At 39.5% G+C, this 19862-nt stretch overlaps 1 protein-coding gene across 1 annotated transcript in view; it reads left to right on the top strand.

The window, feature by feature from the left end:
* The window catches only part of LOC125151157 (ATP-binding cassette sub-family A member 10-like), a 73151-nt gene that overhangs the window by 437 nt on the left and 52852 nt on the right, over positions 1–19862 (top strand). Inside the window, 8 exon segments of the mRNA XM_047831685.1 lie at positions 1059–1205; positions 3000–3204; positions 5276–5440; positions 5791–5894; positions 8453–8679; positions 16385–16526; positions 16744–16929; positions 18091–18238. Of these exon segments, the coding sequence (XP_047687641.1) occupies positions 1110–1205; positions 3000–3204; positions 5276–5440; positions 5791–5894; positions 8453–8679; positions 16385–16526; positions 16744–16929; positions 18091–18238 (1273 nt within the window). The 5' untranslated portion in view covers positions 1059–1109.

The raw sequence follows: 19862 nt of genomic DNA, 5'->3' as shown, positions 1-19862 counted from the left end.
TGAGTTTTACTTCTTGGGAGTGTGTTGGCATTAGGACAGGTTATTTTTCTCCGTGGCTTCTTTTTTCTTTTAAAATGTCCTTGTGGGTAGCTTATTGAGCTATTCAAACAGACCTCGAAGATAAATGTTTTGACTTAGAAACTTTCTCAAGTTAGAATTTATAGATTATTTTGATATTTATAGCTTTACCTTTTCTTTCATCAAAAAAAAAAAAAAACAGAAACAGAGGAGGTTCTCTGAACGCTGTTATTATGTATAACATCAACATTTATTCAAATTAATTTAAACGACCAGAGTTCTGATACTGGCCAAATTCCAATCTCTGGAATTTCACATTGAAAATACAGAAGGATCCCTATTATACATCATGGTGATCTACAAATCAATTACTTCAGTAATATCTACTGACATGTTTTTGGTTCCCCTTTGTATTTGTCTTACATTCTTACTACATAAAAGAGGACTCATGAATTTAAGAGGAGAAATTAGCTCTTTGGGTTCTAAGAATGACTATCATTGTTATTCGACTTTGCTTTACTCAGTGGTTACCTAGATATTAAATAAGCATGCAAAAGTGTGCCATTCGATGTGCAGACTGCTGGTGGGCAATTCTCTGACCAAAAAAGAGAAAAGAAACGCAACCCCTCCCCCCCAAAAAAAACCCCACCAAAACTGGATATGGTTTTATTTATTCTTTTTTTTTCTTTAAGTAAAGAGCAAAGTGTTTTTTGGATTCTAAACATCGCTAACATCCTATTCCCTGATATACTTTAGATTGTTGTAATGTTGAGATTTGGCAGAAAAAAGTTACTTTTGAGACAAGAGAGGAAAGACCTCCTATACTGCCACCATCATCACTCATTGCCATGAGAGCCTGGAGAGAAATACTTAACCGCTGACAAGATAATTTACGTTGGTTAATACTTAAACCAAAAACCTACTGAATGTTTTTCTGCAGAGTCAAATAAGGCATCAAGTTAATGCACTTGAAGCTATGTTTTCAAAGTGGTCAGCTTTTCTGTAATTGGGGTTATTTTGGTCTTTTTTTTTTCTTCTAGTTACTGCTGTGCAATATTTACTTCACCCTCTCTTTCCATGAACAGAAGAAAATGATTAAAAAAAAGACAAGCGTGTATCAACAAACTCAGGCCCTTTTATACAAGAATTTCCTTAAAAAGTGGAGAATGAAAAAAGAGAGCTTATCGGTATGGGTCACAATGTCTATTTTCCCATATTTAGTGAATGAAAACCATCATTTAGTATTATGCTGTTTGTGTTGCTTTTTTATGTTCACATTCCACAGGCTAGTTGATTTGGAGTTCTAAATAAAACATTTTGCAAATATTGCAGAATAAGATATAAGATATATTGCAGAAAAGGATAATGCTTATGGTGAATTGATGAGATTTAACTGAAGGACTCAGATGATAGCTCCTGAAAAACGAAATAACGTTTCATTTACTTTGATTTACTTCATTACTTTGATTTATGTTTCTGATTTACTTTGAGCCAACTTCAGTGTTAGGGGGAAAAAAATGAAACAAGTTAGGCAAAATGAGATAGATTTTAAATGAGTAAACCATTGTACTCTATGGGGATGTTTGGATTAAGATTCTATTAATTAGGAGGGCTGAGCGAAAAAAATCTATGAGGAAAAATTAGGGAACTCTTTTTGGGATCTTTTCAAGACTATGCTTTTTGTAAACACAGAGTGGTTTCAGGGAGCAGCAGCCAGATCGATCTCTGTCAGTATCTTTGCATTCTGTTGAGTTCCTCGCATAAGGGCATAGACATTAGGGTGAAGACATTTGCTAAATGTTACCTTGAGATGTATCTGGGGCTGCCTTGGCCACACTGAGGCTGTATTCCGTTTAAAAATAGCAAATAACATTTCACCGGGAGTTGGCAGAGTTCAGTTCGTTGTTTGCTTTCTCTGTGAGAGCTCTTGAAACAATTCAGTTCTAATATTTCAGCTGCTGTATCGATGAAGGGTACATTTTTGATAATGGCGTCACCAGAATTTTAAAGGCAACTTATCAAAAATGTTTTAAATTTCAAGATATAGAAATAAAGCCACATCCTATCCTATTGACCCACGACCCAGAGTTGACGAGGGTTGACCTCTTGCCATCTTTGCCTTCTTTATCTTTGTGTCTCTCCTCTTCAAGATATGGGGCGCCTGGATGGCTCAGTGGTTTGGGCTTCTGACTTCGGCTCAGGTCATATACTCTCACGGTCTGTGAGTTCGGGCCCTGCATTGAGCTCTGTGCTGACAGCTCGGAGCCTGGAGCCTGCTTCCGATTCTGTGTCTCCCTCTCTCTCTGTCCCTCCCCAGCTTGTGCTCTCTCTCTCTCTCTCTCTCTCAAAAAATAATAAATAAACATTTAAAAAATACTTCAGCTAGAACCTACAAGAATTAAAAACCTATTCTACATAACCACTAATACGCTTCACAAAATTAGCCAAAATTGCATACGATCATCTCAAGTTCAATTTTCTAAAATTTCCTGAAAAACTTTTACAGTTGGTTTCGATAAGCCAGGAATCAATAAGACCATCTCATACCTTGTTGAATATTCATGTTCTGCATCTATCTGATTGCCACTCATGCTGTCATTTAATTCATTCCTTTGCCTTCTACGTTTCTTTAAACAGAAAATTAGGTTGAAAGATGGGATTACCTTCAGGTTGAACATTTTTGGCAGGAATATCTCATATGTGATGCTACGCACTTATATTGCATCACATATGAGGGCATACACTCAATAGTGGCTGACTACTGGGGATGCTGTGTTAGTGGGTTAAGATCAATGGGCGTGTTTGATATGATTTCAAAGTTGTGTATTTTTGAAATTGGTATTTGGGGAAGGCAAAAGTCGGAGAGAGAAATGAAACTCAATGCTCAATGATAGTACTTTCTGTCCTCAAATGTGTCTGCATGTTTCTTGATATCTGGACCACATCATAACTTGACTCGTTTTTTCTTTTGTGTACTGGAGGAATGGACAATAACATTGCTTCTTGGGCTATATTTTTGCATCTTTTCGGGACTCTTCAGAGCAACCCATCTTCCTGAACAGCCTCCTCATGTCCTGGGACGTGTGGATGAATTTAATGACTCTGATCTGGTGGTGGCATATACCCCAGTCACTAACATGACACAGAAGATAATCGATAAGATGTCTTCGGCTTCATTTATGAAAGGTGTGTTGCCCAATGTTTCATTGTTATGCAATCTGCACATGTTTAACTTGAAGTTTATTGTGCAAATTGAGTTTATTTGCCTAGCCTATGGGTCAGTATTTCTCAACTGGGGCGAGGACCTTTATTCTATATGCCACGTGGGAGTTGGTGTAGGGTTACAGGTGAGGGTAGGTGGGTGAGAAGTGACATCGGCTTAACCTGGGGTTTTTCAAATCACACACACTCCCTTCAGCCCTCTCATCCTTGAAATCTGTGCTGTTGTGGGTCATCATTAGTATGTTCTGTACTCCAAAGAGTAAGGTGGGAATAGCAAAACAAGTTTGAACCATATTCTAGATGATTTCGCTTTTTACCCCCGACCACTTTCTTCCGTTTTTTTGTGATTCTTCATGGCAGCTTCTGGATCTCTGACTTCTGCCTGTCTCCCTTACCCACATCGGCCATGTGCTCTGACTGAACAGGGTTCATTCTACCCTGATCTGGTTTTGCATGCCTCCCCTATTTGGTCATTTACCACATCTCTTTTTAACTTGGGAAGCATTTCCAAAAGCCACAGGGATTAGTCTCCCCGCCTGCACAGTGTAGGCTCTTTGCTGCCTTTTTAAAAAATGTTTATTTACTTATTTTGAGACAGAGTGTATGAGTTGGGAGGGGCAAAGAGAGAGGGAGAGAGAGAGAATCCCAAGCAGACTCTCCCACTGTCACGGGGCTCGATCTCACAAACTGCAAGATCATGACCTGAACCAAAATTCAGAGTCAGGCACTTAACTGACTGAGCCACCCAGGCGCCCCAGCTCTCTGCTGCTTTTAGTCCTTGGAGTCTCATGGCCCAGTGGGTCCATCTATCCTTTTCTAATAGAAGCCCCCAATTCAGCTGTCGTGCCAGCCTGTTCCAGTCATAGCTCCTCTCATGACACCTCATTCTGCATTTGTCTGACTTGTGCTGTTCAGCCCAAATACTGATGTTTGGGCCTTGACATTATTTGTATACCTCTAGAGAAAAGCAGTGAAATTAGCATTGTCCTCATAAAAATTCCACAGCCTTGGGGTACCTGCCTGGGTGGCTCAGTCAGTTAAGCGTCCGACCTTGGATCAGGTCATGACCTCGCGGTTCGTGAGTTCGAGCCCCGCGTGGGGCTCTGTGCCGACAGCTCAGAGCCTGGAACCTGTTTCGGATTCTGTGTCTCCCTCTCTCTCTGTCCCTCCCCTGCACTCATTCTGTCTCTCTCTCTCTCAAAGGTAAATAAACATTAAAAAATTTTTTTTTAATTTCACAGCCTTGCTTCATGTTTGGAAAGATGAGTTTTGAAAGATATAGCTACACTATGAAATTGAGTATGTCCTCCTCTTCATGCAGACATCATCCTGAGGGAGCTCTAAGTACTGTGTTAAAATTAGTAAAAATTTTAGAACATAACACACGAAAGTATAAAAAAGTATTTAAAAAGGAGATCATAAATTGGACATCAGAGGTTTCCAAAGCTTCCACTAGTAATGGATTAATTATCCACTTATTGGATGGATTACTTCTACAGATTATAAACTCGTCCCTTATGAACGTTGTGAGCTTAATTCTTAAAAACTGTTCTTGACTCCAAAGAACCTGTAGGTGGACTGTAACTACTGGTTTTTATTTTATTTTATTTTTTATTTTTTTTTTCAACATTTATTTTTTATTTTTTGGGACAGAGAGAGACAGAGCATGAACGGGGGAGGGGCAGAGAGAGAGGGAGACACAGCATCAGAAACAGGCTCCAGGCTCCGAGCCATCAACCCAGAGCCCGACACGGGGCTCGAACTCACAGACCGCGAGATCATGACCTGGCTGAAGTCGGACGCTTAACCGACTGCGCCACCCAGGCGCCCCTGTAACTACTGGTTTTTAAAAGACATTATGTCATTTACCTCTTCTCACGTATTTACAGAGCGTAAAACAATAGGAAAGACTTTCAGTAGCTACTTTGCACCTACTCAGGGATGGTATGTGACGCCTAATAAACAATTACAACTTGGTTTTGTGTTCTCTAGTGACGAGCTGATATGATTCTTTATATTTTTTCATGCGTGGCAGGAAGAAAAACCATTGGGGTTGCTGATAAGGAAATGATGGATACGGTACTTTTAGAAAGCCATCATGAAATGGTGGGAATTGTGTTTAACGATACTTTTTCATATCAGCTGAAGTTGAATTGGGCATATGGACTTTCAATTGCAGAAGAACACTCTGAATACTCAGGTAACTATAGAAGAATTAGACAATCTGTCTTGCAACTTCATCAAATCCCCAGTTGGTAACGAATGATAGAAACATTGATCAAATAAAAAAAAAAAAGTAATGTACTTTTTATTCCTGCACTTAGTGATCAGTCTTTCCTGTAGGAGGAGTCCAATGATTGTGGCCACCGTGCACTAATACGCTTCTTTCTGCCAGTTTTGCAGAAATGCTTTAAACATGCTCTAGACTGTATATCCATGGGCTCCGAGCGGGCCTGTAGAGACTTCACTCTAGAGCCAAAGTGAAAGGTCTTAATCCGCATGGATTGATGGCATTGCACAATGACGGCGTGTTTTTGTCTTTCCTTCAAGAACACTGTTGGGATATGCATGATGGCATTTTTTGTTACATGACAAGATACTGGCAAAATGGGTTTGTGGCTTTTCAAACGGCGATTAATGCTGCAATTATAGAAGTAAGTGCCAAACTTAAGCGATCTGCTTTATATCTTCGGTATTTTCTATGTGCTTTATGTCTTCAGTATATCTTCAGTATTTCCCTATCTTCTTCTGCCTCACCCCCACACTCTGAGGGGATTGTTCTCTGCTTCTTATTCCCAGAGAAAAAGAAGCTGACGGATGGGAATATCCCCAACTTGCCGACGCAAAGCCTGTTCAACTACAGACCCGCTACTCGCGACACCCATCCTCTTCCTTCTACCTCCTCAATTCGCAGGCTGAATCCTGTTCCTTCCAACATTACCAGGAAGGTTGCTCGATGGGTTTTCCCTTCTGTCTCCTCTTTCTTCAACTTCCCCCTTTCCTCTAGAGTCTTCTCTTTGGGATCTAAAGTTATTAATTTCGGGGCGCCTAGGTGGCGCAGTCGGTTAAGCGTCCGACTTCAGCCAGGTCACGATCTCGCGCCCGTGAGTTCGAGCCCTGTGTCAGGCTCTGGCCTGACGGCTCAGAGCCTGGAGCCTGTTTCCGATTCTGTGTCTCCCTCTCTCTCTGCCCCTCCCCCGTTCACGCTCTGTCTCTCTCTGTCCCAAGGATAAATAAACGTTGAAAAAAAAATTTTTAAATTATTAATTTCTCCACATATTATCGGGACCTTTCCTTATTTCCTCCTCAGGCAAGTACTCTCCAGCTCCCTCCTCTTAACAGCTAAGTTTCTTGAAAGAGTTGTCTTCACGCAGGCCCCACTCAACTCAGAATGACTTCTGTCTCACACCATACCACCCAAATGGCATTTTTTTAGGTTGGTAACAACTCCCATGTTGACTAATGGCTGACATTTTTCATCCCTTATCTTAATTGATCTTTTAACTAGATAACATAGCCTTTACCTGGTCTTCGTGTACTTTTCTAGCCCTTCCTTTTCAGTCTTATTGCCAGTGTATCCAACTTCATACTCATGCTTCTTTATATCTGTAGTTCGACACGGTTCTAACCTAGGCATCTTTATCCAACCTCTGTCCTTTCTCTAAACAATGTTATTCATTTCCATAACTTTAATTACAGTTTACATGCTGATTAAGTCGACTTGCAAACCAACAAACTTGTTCTAAATTTTTTTCATGCTTATTTATTTTTGAGAAAGAGAGAGAGAGAAACACACAGAGAGAGAGAGGGAGACACAGAATCCGAAGCAGGCTCCAGGCTCTGAGCTGTCAGCACAGAGCCTGACACGGGGCTCAAACCCACGAACCGTGAGATCATGACCTGAGCTGAAGTCAGACCCTTAACTGACTGAGCCACGCAGGTGCCCCATAAACTTGTTCTGTAAGGGGCCAGATCATAAATACTGTAGGCTCTGGGGCCCAACATTTACTATGGCACGTATTGAACTCGGCTGTTGTAATGTGAAAGCAGCCATAGACAATAGGGAAATGAGCATGGCTCCGTTCCAATAAAACTTTATCTACAAAACAAGTGGTGGACCAGATTTGGTCCACGGACCATAGTTGGCTAACCTCTGCTCTCGTTCTGTGTATCTGCTTACAGAATATCTCTACTTTGATGCTTCCTAATCAATTCAGACTAGTATGTTCAAAGCTGAATATGAGTATTTTTCTCTTAATGTGGCTGAGCCTTTCAAAAGTCTTCCTATCTCAGTGAATGCCAAAGCTACCCACCTAGGTGACCAACTAGAAACTGGGCAATTATCAGAGAAAATCTCCTCTGCCTCACCCATTACATCCAATCTGTCCTCTAGCCCTGTTCATTCTAAGCTGAAACCCATGTACTTAACTCCACCACCAGCACTAGTCGGAGCCATTTTTTGGCTTTTGCCGTCTTTTATCTTTCATCACCTTTTGCCTGCCCTGTGGGAGTAGTTTATTTCTTTGGCCCCATCTTCTTTCTCTCTCCCTCTTTTTCTCTCTCCCTCCCTCCCTCTCTCTTGCCATCAGCTTTGCTTCAAGGACCTGCCTCCTGTGCCTCCGATATTCTACACTCCTTTCCTTTGCACATGCTGTTTCCTCTGCCCAGATTTTCTTCTCTATCTTCAACTCTCCCCACGCCCCCCAGCTTTATTTAGGTAAGATCATTATATACATAAATGTCATTTGCTCAGGGAAGCCTTGCCTGTGTTTCATCTCACAGCATACTCTGCTTCTCTGTTAAGGCAATTGCTCAATTATCACCAAACAATTGATTGTGCAGTGAGTTATCTGAGATCTCCCCTTCCTTCTTGCCGCCCCCCCCCCCATGAAATATAAAGCTTCATGAGAGTGAGGAGTGTTCCTGTGGATCTCTGCTATCACTCCATCACCGATCATAGTGTACTATCATAGCATGATAGACATCCAAGCAACGTCTAAAACAGCTCTTAGAAGTAATGTCAACTAATCCCAAAAGTCATCAAGACTGTTCTCATGATATTCATAGTTCACCATATCTTAAACAATGGAAATATGCAAATACTGAAGATGGAAAGAAGGAAAATGTGTATGGTTTTCTAATATATTTTTCTTTTTCGCTAATGTATCTTTCTATAGTTAAGGTAATGCATCTGTTTAACATCACAATTTAGCTCACAACAAATCATTCTGTGATGGAGACGCTGACATCAGCGTCTGGAATAAATATGAGGATGCCATCCTTCATTTCTAAGGGAGAAGTTATAAATACATGGTTTATTTTTATTTGTATAGTTTATTTCTCCCCTTTTGTATACTCTACATCATTAAATGTTACAAAGGAAAGAAAGAAGTGTAAGAAGCTAATGGCAGTGATGGGTCTCCGGGAGTCAGCATTCTGGTGAGTTATGTTGCTTCTTTGCCTGTGTATCACCCCTTAAAAAAAACAGAGAAACCCATTAGGTTATAAAAGAAAGTTAGATGCAGTCAGGAATTTTTCTTGTGTGCATTCAATTAAGTAATTCGCTCAGTTCTATTGCATTTTAAGATGCTGGCAGTTGAAAATAAGTAAGGACTGTGCTTATGTTTCCCAGGGTTGAAGAATAGGAAATAGGGTGCTTGTTATCAATTAGCTATTGCCAGAAAAATGCCGTATAACGAAACACCCTAAGGGGCGCCTGGGTGGCTCAGTCGGTTAAGTGTCCAACTTCAGCTCAGGTCGTGATCTTGCATTTTGTGGGTTCAAGCCCCACGTCAGACTCCATAAGTGCAGAGCCTGCCTGGGATACTCTCTCCTTCTCTCTCTGCCCCTCCCCAGCACACGCGTGTGCACTCTCTGTCAAAGTAAATACATAAACTAAAAAAAAGCACCCCAAAACCCAGTAACCTCAAACACCAATCATTCATTCCTTCTCATTTGTCTGTGGCATAGCTGGAGGCTGGCAGATCTCGTCTGGGCCTGGCTGGGTGTGGATCCACATTTAGGTCTCACCCAAGTCTGCCCACGTGCCTCTCAACCTCCATGGGTCAGCAGTATAGCGACATATTCTCCTCTAATCGCAAAAGTGCAAGAGAGCAAATCTCACTGCACACGCACATTTCAGGCTCCTGCTCGAGTCATATTTGATAAGATTCCATCCGTCAAAGCAAGTCATGTGGACAAATCCAAAGTCAAGAGGCAAAGAAGTATATTCTGCCCACTCCAAAACCAAAACAGTTCAAATAGCCAAGCCCAAGATCAGTGATACAGGTAATTATATCCCTTCATGGAAGTGAAACAGGGAAGAAGGGAGTGAAAAATTTGAACAGCAAACTAATTTACCACAATGTTATTAAAACCAATTCATATAGGTGGTCAATAAAGATATTCTTTGGGTGGGACAAGGGATTATATGAGACAATATGTTTAAAGTACTTAGCACAGGAGCATCTGGGTGGCTCAGTCAGTTAAGTGTTTGACTTTGGCTCAGGTAGTGATAGCACAGTTTGTTGGTTCGAGCCCCGTGTCAGGCTCTGTGCTGATAGCTCACAGCCTGGAGCTTCAGATTCTGTGTCTCCCTCTCTCTCTGTCCCTCCCCCCATTCATGCTCTGTCTCTCTCTCTCTCTCTCTCTCTCTCTCTCTCTCCCCAAAATAAACATTAGAAAAAAGCTTTAGAAGGGGCGCCTGGGTGGCTTAGTTGGTTGAGCATCCGACTTTGGCTCATGATCTCCCAGTTTGGGAGTTCAAGCCCCGCGTCAGGCTCTGTGCTATCGGCATAGAACCTGCTTTGGATCCTCTGTCCCACTCTCTCTCTCTCTGCCCCTACCCCACTTGCACTCTCTCTCTGTCTCTCTCCTTCTCAAAAAATGAATAAACATTAAAAAAATTTAAAAAATAATTAAGTACCTAGCACAGACAGTGTTGGCGCTTATAAGGCACAAGGCGCATAGTAAAATGAATCTCTATGTCTCCATTTATCTATTGACCCTTTTCCCATACACTTTGAGATAGCATATAATACAAACAGTCATAGCAGCAAACATTGAACTTAACATATTCCAGGGATCACTCACAGTTCATAGTGCTATGATCCTTATTCACAAGTAAGAAGACCAAGGCACAGAAAGGTAAGATTTTTACCTAAGAAAAATCCCTTCTTTTAACCACTATGCTACATAAGTCAAAAAGATTAATAAAAGGAAATTAGTGACAAGGTGATATTTTTCCCTTGATAGAAAAAGCTGTTAGTGAAATGTGCCAACAGAAATGCATATCATATTGCCTTTAGTGTTTTTGAAAAAAGAAAAAGAAAAACGTTACATATGGATCCAACTTTCTAAGTGCCTCAAATGGAGAAAAAACACAGCAGAAGGTTTTCCTGATATAGAACTGTCCAGGTTAGCAGGGTTTACATTGGCTAGAGATTTTTAAAAATTGGCTACTCTTGTGTGCTATTGGGGAGAATGTTTGTGAATATGCTCTTCACCCTGGTTCTCATCAAAGACAAGGAAAAGAGGTTTTTAAAATCAAATATTATGAATTAAAAAGTATGGCTTTGACAATCTAACTTCCAAGAGAATACCATTACCAAATGCAGGCATCCCAGTTATTGGAGTAAAACTGATTTATTTCTTATAAAGTCCCCACATTCTTGTATATTTTACACTCTTACGTTTTCTCCCTGATTACACACAAAGTTTGCTATAATCTACTTAACCCAAATAAGGCTCAAGAATGCAGATTTTTCAAAATATGTGCAGAAATTTCAAAGGATCTCCAGAGTAATTTCTTCTATAAAACATTGTGAATAGATCATGAGAATTATTTACAGCACTCTCTTTATAACCATATATATCTGTTATATGAAATTCTAGCAATTTCAGTTCTATGAGCCATAATTATCTTAACAATTAAGAGAATTTGGTTTAAATAATACATGAATTATGATTAGCTCCTATTGGGACTAATTTTTTTTAAGAGGGTAGAACAGGGAAACAAAGGGATAAAACAAATGATTGAAAACAGAATTTTTTGCTTGATTTTTTTCCTTTATTAGATAATAATTAGCTGTTCCCCTAACATTCTTCAAAGATGACTGATTTTTTAAATACCGTTAAAAACTCATGGATCTGAATATGCCTACTAGGATTCAAGCCACTGTAATTATTATTCTTATTGAACCCCAAATTGTCCCATCTTTGGCCAAAGAGAGTCAAAGGTTAGTTTCAGATTCTTTTTGACAAGATTCCAAGTGGATTTTTTAAAAAATAAATTTCTTGCTACTTTGTGTGGCAAGATTTCTTTTAGTTGGAAAAAGTATGTCAAGAACATTGCATACTGGGGGCGCCTGGGTGGCTCAGTCAGTTAAGCGGCCGACTTTGGCTCAGGTCATGATCTCGCGGTCCGTGAGTTCGAGCCCTGCGTCGGGCTCTGTGCTGACAGCTCAGAGCCTGGAGCCTGTTTCAGATTCTGTGTCTCCCTCTCTCTGAGCCTCCCCTGTTCATGCTCTGTCTCTGTCTCAAAAATAAACATTAGAAAAAAAAAAAGATCATTGCATACTAGAAATATTTTTTGGATATTTATTGGATTGGTCATTGTTTCTAGCCTTTGTCAACAGAAGAGATAGAATAATGACAATGTATTCTACATTTTCATATAGAATAACACACACACCATTAAAGATAAATGTCTTATGAATTCATACTGATAATTACAAGTCAAATATAGTTGAAAAGCATTTACTTAACCTCTCCTGTATTTCTACTAGGTCTCCTTTCCTTTGCACTGAGACATACAGAGAAGCTGAGAATTAGAATATCCCTAATTATTCATTTGTTTTATCCAGAAATATATATATAATGGGTCTAACCGTACGAATAGTATTACTTCAATACACTAACTGAAAACAAAGTACTGTTTTCCAACAGTCTCTCCCAATCCCCCCCAGTTGTTTATAGTTTATGCCTCTATACTGACAGAATACAAAACACACTTTCTCCTTTTAAAACATCATGTAGGGGTGCCTGGGTGGCTCAGTCGGTTGAGCGTCTGACTTTGGCTCAGGTCATGATCTTGCGGTCTGTGAGTTCGAGCCCTGCGTCGGGCTCTGTGCTGACAGCTCAGAGCTTGGAGCCTGCTTCGGATTCTGTGTCTCCCTCTCTTTCTGCCCTCCCCTGCTCATGCTCTGTCTCTCTCTGTCTCAAAAATAAATAAAAACTTTAAAAAATAAATAAAACCGTGTAGTCTTAGTTCTACAAGTAACTACAATTTTTTCTAATTAAACATTTCATTTGGAGTGGATTCATACTCAGTTTTTTCCAATTTTATTGGAGAGAGAGAGAGAGAGAGAGAGAGAGAAGGAGAGAAGGAGAGAGAGAGAGAGAGAGAGAGAGAGAGGGAGAGAGAGTCTTAAGCAGTCTCCATGCTCAGCTCGGAGCCTGATGGGAGGCTCAGTCCCATGACCCTGAGATCATGACCTGAGCAGAAATCAAGAGTCAGACACTCAATTGACTGAGTCACCCAGGTGCCCCGATTCATACAAAGTTTTAAAGAAATTTGTAATGTATATTTATTTTTGAGAGAGGGGGAGAGGGGCAGAGAGAGACAGAAACACAGAATCTGAAGCAGGCTCCAGGCTCTGAGCTGTCAGCACAGAGCCCGACACGGGGCACAAACTCATAAACCATGAGATCATGACCTGAGCTGAAGTCAGACACTTAACCAACTGAGCCAGCCAAGTGCCCCCATACTCAGTTTTAAGAAACACATTGCATGTCCTCCTTACCCAGTTTCCCCTAAGGATAACATCTTGCAAAACTGTCGTATCATATCATAATACAGTTAAATTATGGACATTGATATAGTTAAGATACAGAACAGTTCCATTGTTCCATTATTATAGCCACATTCAACTCTCTTCCTTATCCCCCAACCCCTAACCCCTGCTAACCACTAATCTGTTCACCATTTCTATAATTTTGACATTTCAAGAATGCTGCATAAATGGAATCACATGGTTCATCACCTTTTGGGGCTTTTTTTCCACCCACTAAGTCCAATTTCCAAGTACAATTTCCAAGCACTTCATCCAAGTTTGTATTTATCAATGGTTCGCTCCTTTTTCTTGCCGAGGACTACTCCATTGTAGCAATATCTCTGTTTGGCCATACCTCTGTGTAGCTGTTCAACCTTTGAAAAAGAGAGGAGTTGTTTCCAGTTTGGGAGTATTACAAATAAAGCTGCTATGAACCTTGATGTCCAGCTATTTATATGAACATAAGTTTTCATTTCTCTGAGGTAAATGCCCGGTGGTATGATTTCTGGCTTGCGTGGTAATTTAGTTTTATAAGAAACTGCCAAACTGGTTTCCAGAGTGGGATATACCATGTTATATTCCCACTCGTGATTTATAAATGACAAAAGCATGTATTATAGGAAATAATTGTATTTGAGTTGGTTCATGCTTTTATACATGTATTGGAATTTACAGACGTCTAATATTCTTATTAACTCATTGAACGTAATATTGTCCATTGTCTCTCATTTCTTTTCTTTTTAACTAATCGTCATGTTTCACGTTCTCTTTACCCCAATCTATGACCAGCTCTTTAAAAAAAAAAATACTCTTAAGTATTAGGAGTAGATGTTTCCATGTATGAAGATTTACCCTGTCTTCAAAACTTAATTGAATAAGATTGTTAGGTGTTTAGTCCTATAAAAGATTTTTAAAATTTCAAATCAAATAATGAGAGCATGAGAGGAAGACTATGATCTTGTTTATTGAGATATAATTGATATTTAATATTATATTAGTTTCATGTGCAAAACATAATGATTCAAGGTTTGTATATATTGTGAAATGATCACCACAGTATGTCTAGTTACCATCTATCCCCCACACAGGTTTACAATCTCTTTCTTGTGATGAGAACTTTAAAGATCCACTTACTTAGCAACTTTCAAGTAGATAATAGCATGTTATTAACTGTAGTCACTAAGCTGTGTATTACAGTCCCATGACTTACTTTATAACTTGTCCGTCCTTTTTGGTCGCCTTCACCCATCTCGCCTGCTCCCCACCCCCACCTCTGGCAACCACCAATCTGTTCTCTCTGTATCTATGAGTTTGTTTTTTGTTATGTGTGTGTTTTTTCTTTTAGATTCTACATATAAGCGAGACTATGTAAGATTTCTCTTTCTCTGTCTGACTTACTTTACTTAACATAATGCCCTCAAGGTCCATCCATGCTGTCGCAAATAGCAAGATTTCCTTCTTCTTTCTGGCTGAATAATATTCTGTTGTGCGTATCTCTGTATGTCTATATAGATATCTCTCTTACCTATCACATTTTTTTGTCCTTTCATCCATTGATGGACACTTAGGCTTCCACATCTTGGCTATTGTAAATAATGCTGCAATAAATGGGGGTGCAGATCTCTTTTTGAGTTAGGGTTTTAATTTCCTTCAGATAAGTATCCAGAACTAGAATTGCTAGATCATTTGGTAGTTCTGTTGTCAGTTTTTTGAGGAACTTCCTTGCCGGGAAAGCTATAATCATTTTTTTCCCTCAGATTGTATTTAATATTAAGTCATGTTCTTTATATGTTTTGGATATTTTTTTAAAATATAAGTTATTATCAAGTTGGCTGACATACAGTATATACAGTGTGCTCTTGGTTTGGGGGGTAGATTCCCATGATTCCTCGCTTACATACAACACCCAGTGCTCATCCCAACAAGCACCCTCCTCAGTGCCCATCGCCCATTTTCCCCTCTCCCTTACCACCCATCAACCCTTAGTTTGTTCTCTGTATTTAAGAGTCTCTTATGGTTTGCCTTCCTCTCTGCTTGAAGCTATTTTTTTCCCCTTCCCTTTCCCCATGGTCTTCTGTTAAGTTTCTCAAGTTCCACTTATGAGTGAAAACATGATATCTGTCTTTCTCTGACTGACATATTCACTCAGCATAATACCCTCCAGTTCCATCCACGTTGTTGCAAATGGCAGGATTTCATTCTTTCTCATTGCCAAATAGTATTCCATTGTATACATAAACCACATCTTCTTTATCCATTCATCCGTTAATGGACATTTGAGCTCTTTCCATAATTTGGCTATTGTTGAAAGTGCTGCTATAAACATTGGGGTCCATGTGCCCCCTATGGATTAGCACTCCTGTATCCTTTGGATAAAAGTCTATAATCATTCAAGCTTACCTTTCGTATACATGAAAATGCTATTCACCAGTGATAGTAACAACTTAATTTATGTACTACACAAGATTATAAAAAAGGATTTCAAATACATTATTTATACAAAGTGCTGAAAGGTCTATGTAAATATAAAAAGTACTTGGCAGTTTATTAATATTTCGTGAAAGGTCAGTTTTCAAAAGCGAGAGCTATTTTCGTGTTTAAACATACCTTTCCATTTTTTCCCGCAAATTTTCACAAACAACCATGCTTTGGCTACGGTGATATAGGATCACCATTGTACAGCGCTAACGCCCGTGAGACCTTTTGCCTTATTTTAGTTCTGTGCTTCCTAGGTGCACTGTGGTCTTCTAATTTGTAAAAGCAATGTGCTGACTGGTTAATGTCAAAAGTCACAGGAGGACAAAAGAAAATGAATAAAAAATGAGCTTTACTTAAATCTGAGAGATTTCAATTAAACATTAAGAAAAGTTTTATACCAAAAGGAAGTTTAGTATAAGGAAGTTTAAATGTGAGATTAATGTATTTCCATTTCATATTTCTTTAGTCACTTGACTGCAAGAATCAGATTATACATCGTTATATGAATGTTTAAATTCGTTCAACAGTTGGGAAGTAATTATAATAACAGTGAAGCTTAAGGGTTCATGCGCAGTATCTTGTTTAATCCTCGAACTGCCCTTATGAGGCAGCTTCCATGTTTCACTCCCTTTCATAGATGAGGGTGAGAAAGGAAAAGTCACTTGCCCATAATCACATGGTTAGAGAGTGCACAACCACAGTTTTGGAGTGAATTTGACCTTGGTGTGTTTGCTCTCAGAACTTGAACTCACAACCACTGTGCATGTTATATTGCCTCTTCAAACATTTGTATGTGCGTGATATTCTGAATTAACAACTTGTTTCTACCGTAGGCTCTCCTGGGGATTAATGTATGCAGGCTTCGTATTTATCCTGTCCATTGCTATGGCTCTGATCATAACACTGAGCAAAACTGTAGTGATTGTTGGCTTCCTGGTGATCGTCACACTCTTTGTCCTATATGGCCTGTCCTTGGTGAGTGGACAACACGTATCTCTTTACCTGCTTCTCGTCTCAGATATGTGAACAAATGACGTTTCTTCAGGATGTTGGTACGGCATAGTCACTAGTTTGATATCATGTTTTCTATATGTTTTGAGAGAGTTTGTTGACAATGGGAGCAACTGATTAATCGAAATGATTCCCAAAGGGAAAAAAAAATACCAATTGGCACTCTTCTTTCTTCCTTCAGATAGCATTGGCTTTCCTCCTGAGCGTGTTGATAAAGAAACCTGTCCTTACCAGTTTGGTCGGGTTTCTCTTCACTACATTTTGGGGATGTCTGGGATTCACTGTATTGTACAGACAACTTCCTTCATCTCTGGGATGGATCTTAAGTCTTTTTAGCCCCTTTGCCTTCACTGCCGGGATGGCTCAGGTAAAGAACACAATGATTTTATGGTTTTACTTATTAGATTTTCAAAATTATTGAAGAGTTTGGTACCTCATGAAACTTAGTGACCCGTCACCCTCTATTTCAAGAAGTTCTGCTGTATTCTCTTGTCAGTTCTCATCAAGTAATAAACAAGGCACATGGATCATTTGTAAAATCCTAGAAAATATAAAGTAGAAAAATAATTGCCTGGTATCCGACCACGCAGGTTTACTGATTTGTGTCCCCATCTAAATTTTTTTAAATGTTTTCATTTATTCTTGAGAGAGAGAGCTAGTGAGGGAGGGGCAGAGAGAGAGGGAGACAGAGAATCCCAAGCAGGCTCCGCACTGTCAGCACAGAGCCCGTCGCGGGGCTCAAACTCACCAACTGTGAGATCATGACCTGAGCCGAAGTCGGGCGCTCAACTGACTAAGCCACGCAGACGCCCCTGATTTGTGTGCCCGTTTTAAAGAGGCAGTTAAGTGTGGCGGTTATGAGTAACAATGAGTGATAAGTGGAGACCGAGGGCAGGAATCAGGCTCAGCTCTGCCCACGTACCAGCTGGGTAACCTTGCTTTCCGTAGCCTCCCTTTCTTCATCCGTAGAATGGGGATGTGAGTGGAAGTCACCTTTAAACATGGGGGTAAATATGAGGGCTGAGCATGCTATTGTACACGCATAATGCTAGAGCAGTCCCTGACACATGCTGTGGGAATGCGAGCTATTATCTTTATTATCTTTAAAATTAGTCTCTTCGAGTCTTCAATACTTATTTGATCCTATAATGTTTCCACAATATCTTATCCTCAGCATTTTTATATTTCCTTTAAATGTCTTCTAATTTCACTGCCCACTCTGAGTTTCTCTTCCTAGAATATGTTCGTTTTGTCCACTTCTCTAAATCTCCTTCTTCAAACTTCTGTGATAATCAATTAGTCCGTTAAGTTTCTATTCTTCGGTTGCTTTACTTTCTTCTATAGCATTTCCCACTCTTGTGACAATTTTATTTGTAAAAAGCAATACTACTAACAAGTTCACTGTGCATGTTTGAAAAAAAAGGCTATTAAGATATGAATTATATTTGTCTAGGCAGCACCATTTAATTAAAAAAACCTCTAGCTTTATGGGTTCATCTAACTGTTATTTTATTCTTTTTAATGTCAGATTTCACGCATGGATTATTACCTGATGGGCGTTACTTTTCCTGATCCCTCTGGAGAGTCACACGTAATGATGGTTACTTTCTTCATGTTGGCACTTGATGCTCTTCTCTATCTGATACTAATGTTATATTTTGAGCGAGCTTTGCCTGGTAAGTAATATTGTGGTTAAAGCTGAATTTAAAGCAATTCTGCTTCTTGTAAGGCAATGTCTTAATATTTGTCTACTTGTAATTTAAGAAGCCTTTCTGATGGCAGAGAAAAGGAAAAAGTTTCAAAAGAATAGCATCTCCTCGTTTTCATCCCACTACTTAATGGTCTGACCAGAATTTCTTGGTTAAAACATTTTGGTTAAAAATAACTTGTATTTGTTTTGGGTTTTATTTTTTATAAAGGTAGGTGTGTGTGTGTGTGTGTGTGTGTGTGTGTGTTGTAGGTGGGAAAGAGAAAGAAATAACTATAACAGCTATTGATTATGATGATGCTTTTTAGTGCTTGAATTGAACTAATGGACGATAAGATAGTTCATTAAACAACTCTTGCTAATATTTGGCTCTAGGAAACTTGTTCTTCTGCATCTCAAGAATATGAAGGAAAAAACACAGTTAAATAAAGTTAATGGATGACCTCTTCTTTTCCTTCTTTTTATGACCTTTTTAATGTTTATGTTTAATGTTTCTTTATTCTCGAGAGAAAGACAGAGCATGAGCAGGGGAGAGGCAGAGAGAGAGAGAGGGAGACACAGAATCTTCAGGCTCTAGGCTCTGAGCTGTCCGCGCAGAGCCTGACATGAGGCTTGAACTCACGAACTATGAGATCATGACCTGAGCCGAAGTCGGACACTTAACCGACTGAGCCACCCAGTCAGTTTGATTTTGTTTTAATGTTTATTTATTTTTGAAAAAGAGCGAGAGAGAGAGCATGAGCAGGGGAGGGGCAGAGAGAGAGACACACACAGAATCTGAAGCAGGCTCCAGGCTCTGAGCTGTCAGCACAGAGCCTGATGTGAGGCTTGAACTCACTGAAGCTGGAGATGATGACCTGAGCTGAAGTCAGATACTCAACTGACCGAACCACCCAGGCACACCTCTTTTTATGATCTTTTACAATCAGGCTAATGAGAATGCTTTTAATGGTGTTACAAAAATTAGTAAAATAAGCTCTACAAATGACTTTTAAATTATTACCAAATTATTACCAAATTCCTACATAGAATGCATATGTAATCCCAGGAACTAATATACTTCTATTCCCTTTTGCCCACATAAAATCCACAAACTGTAGTCATCCATAATTCCTTCTCATGTGTCAGAGTACGAATAGGTCTGTCCTTTTCAAACCCTATTATTTTTTTTTTAAGTTTATTTATTCATTTATTTAGGGAGAGAGAGAGAGAGTGCCCAAGCAGGGGAGGGGCAGAGAGAGAGGAAGAGAGAATCCCAAGCAGGCTACACACTGTCAGCACTGAGCCTGAAGTGGGGCTCGAACTCACCAACTGTGAGATCATGACCTGAGATGAAACCAAGAGCCAGAGCATTAACTGACTGAGCCACCCAGGTGCCCCTCAAACCCTATTATTTTGATGTCTTTCTTTACCTCGTTTCTAATCCAGGTATTCTATTTTTAAAAAATTTCTAGTTTCCTTTCAGCCTTTTATTTGTTTCCTGTTCATCTCTGTTACACTATTATTTTAGGATTTTATCCCCTATGCCTTTTATTCGTGCCATTAGTATAATTTCATTTTAAAATTTCATCATCTATCATTTTGAAATACTA

Source organism: Prionailurus viverrinus, chromosome E1, assembly GCF_022837055.1.
Source record: "Prionailurus viverrinus isolate Anna chromosome E1, UM_Priviv_1.0, whole genome shotgun sequence".
Lineage (NCBI taxonomy): Eukaryota > Metazoa > Chordata > Mammalia > Carnivora > Felidae > Prionailurus > Prionailurus viverrinus.
The sequence above is the reverse complement of the archived record's forward strand: the minus strand, read 5'-3'. Positions and strand labels throughout refer to the sequence as shown.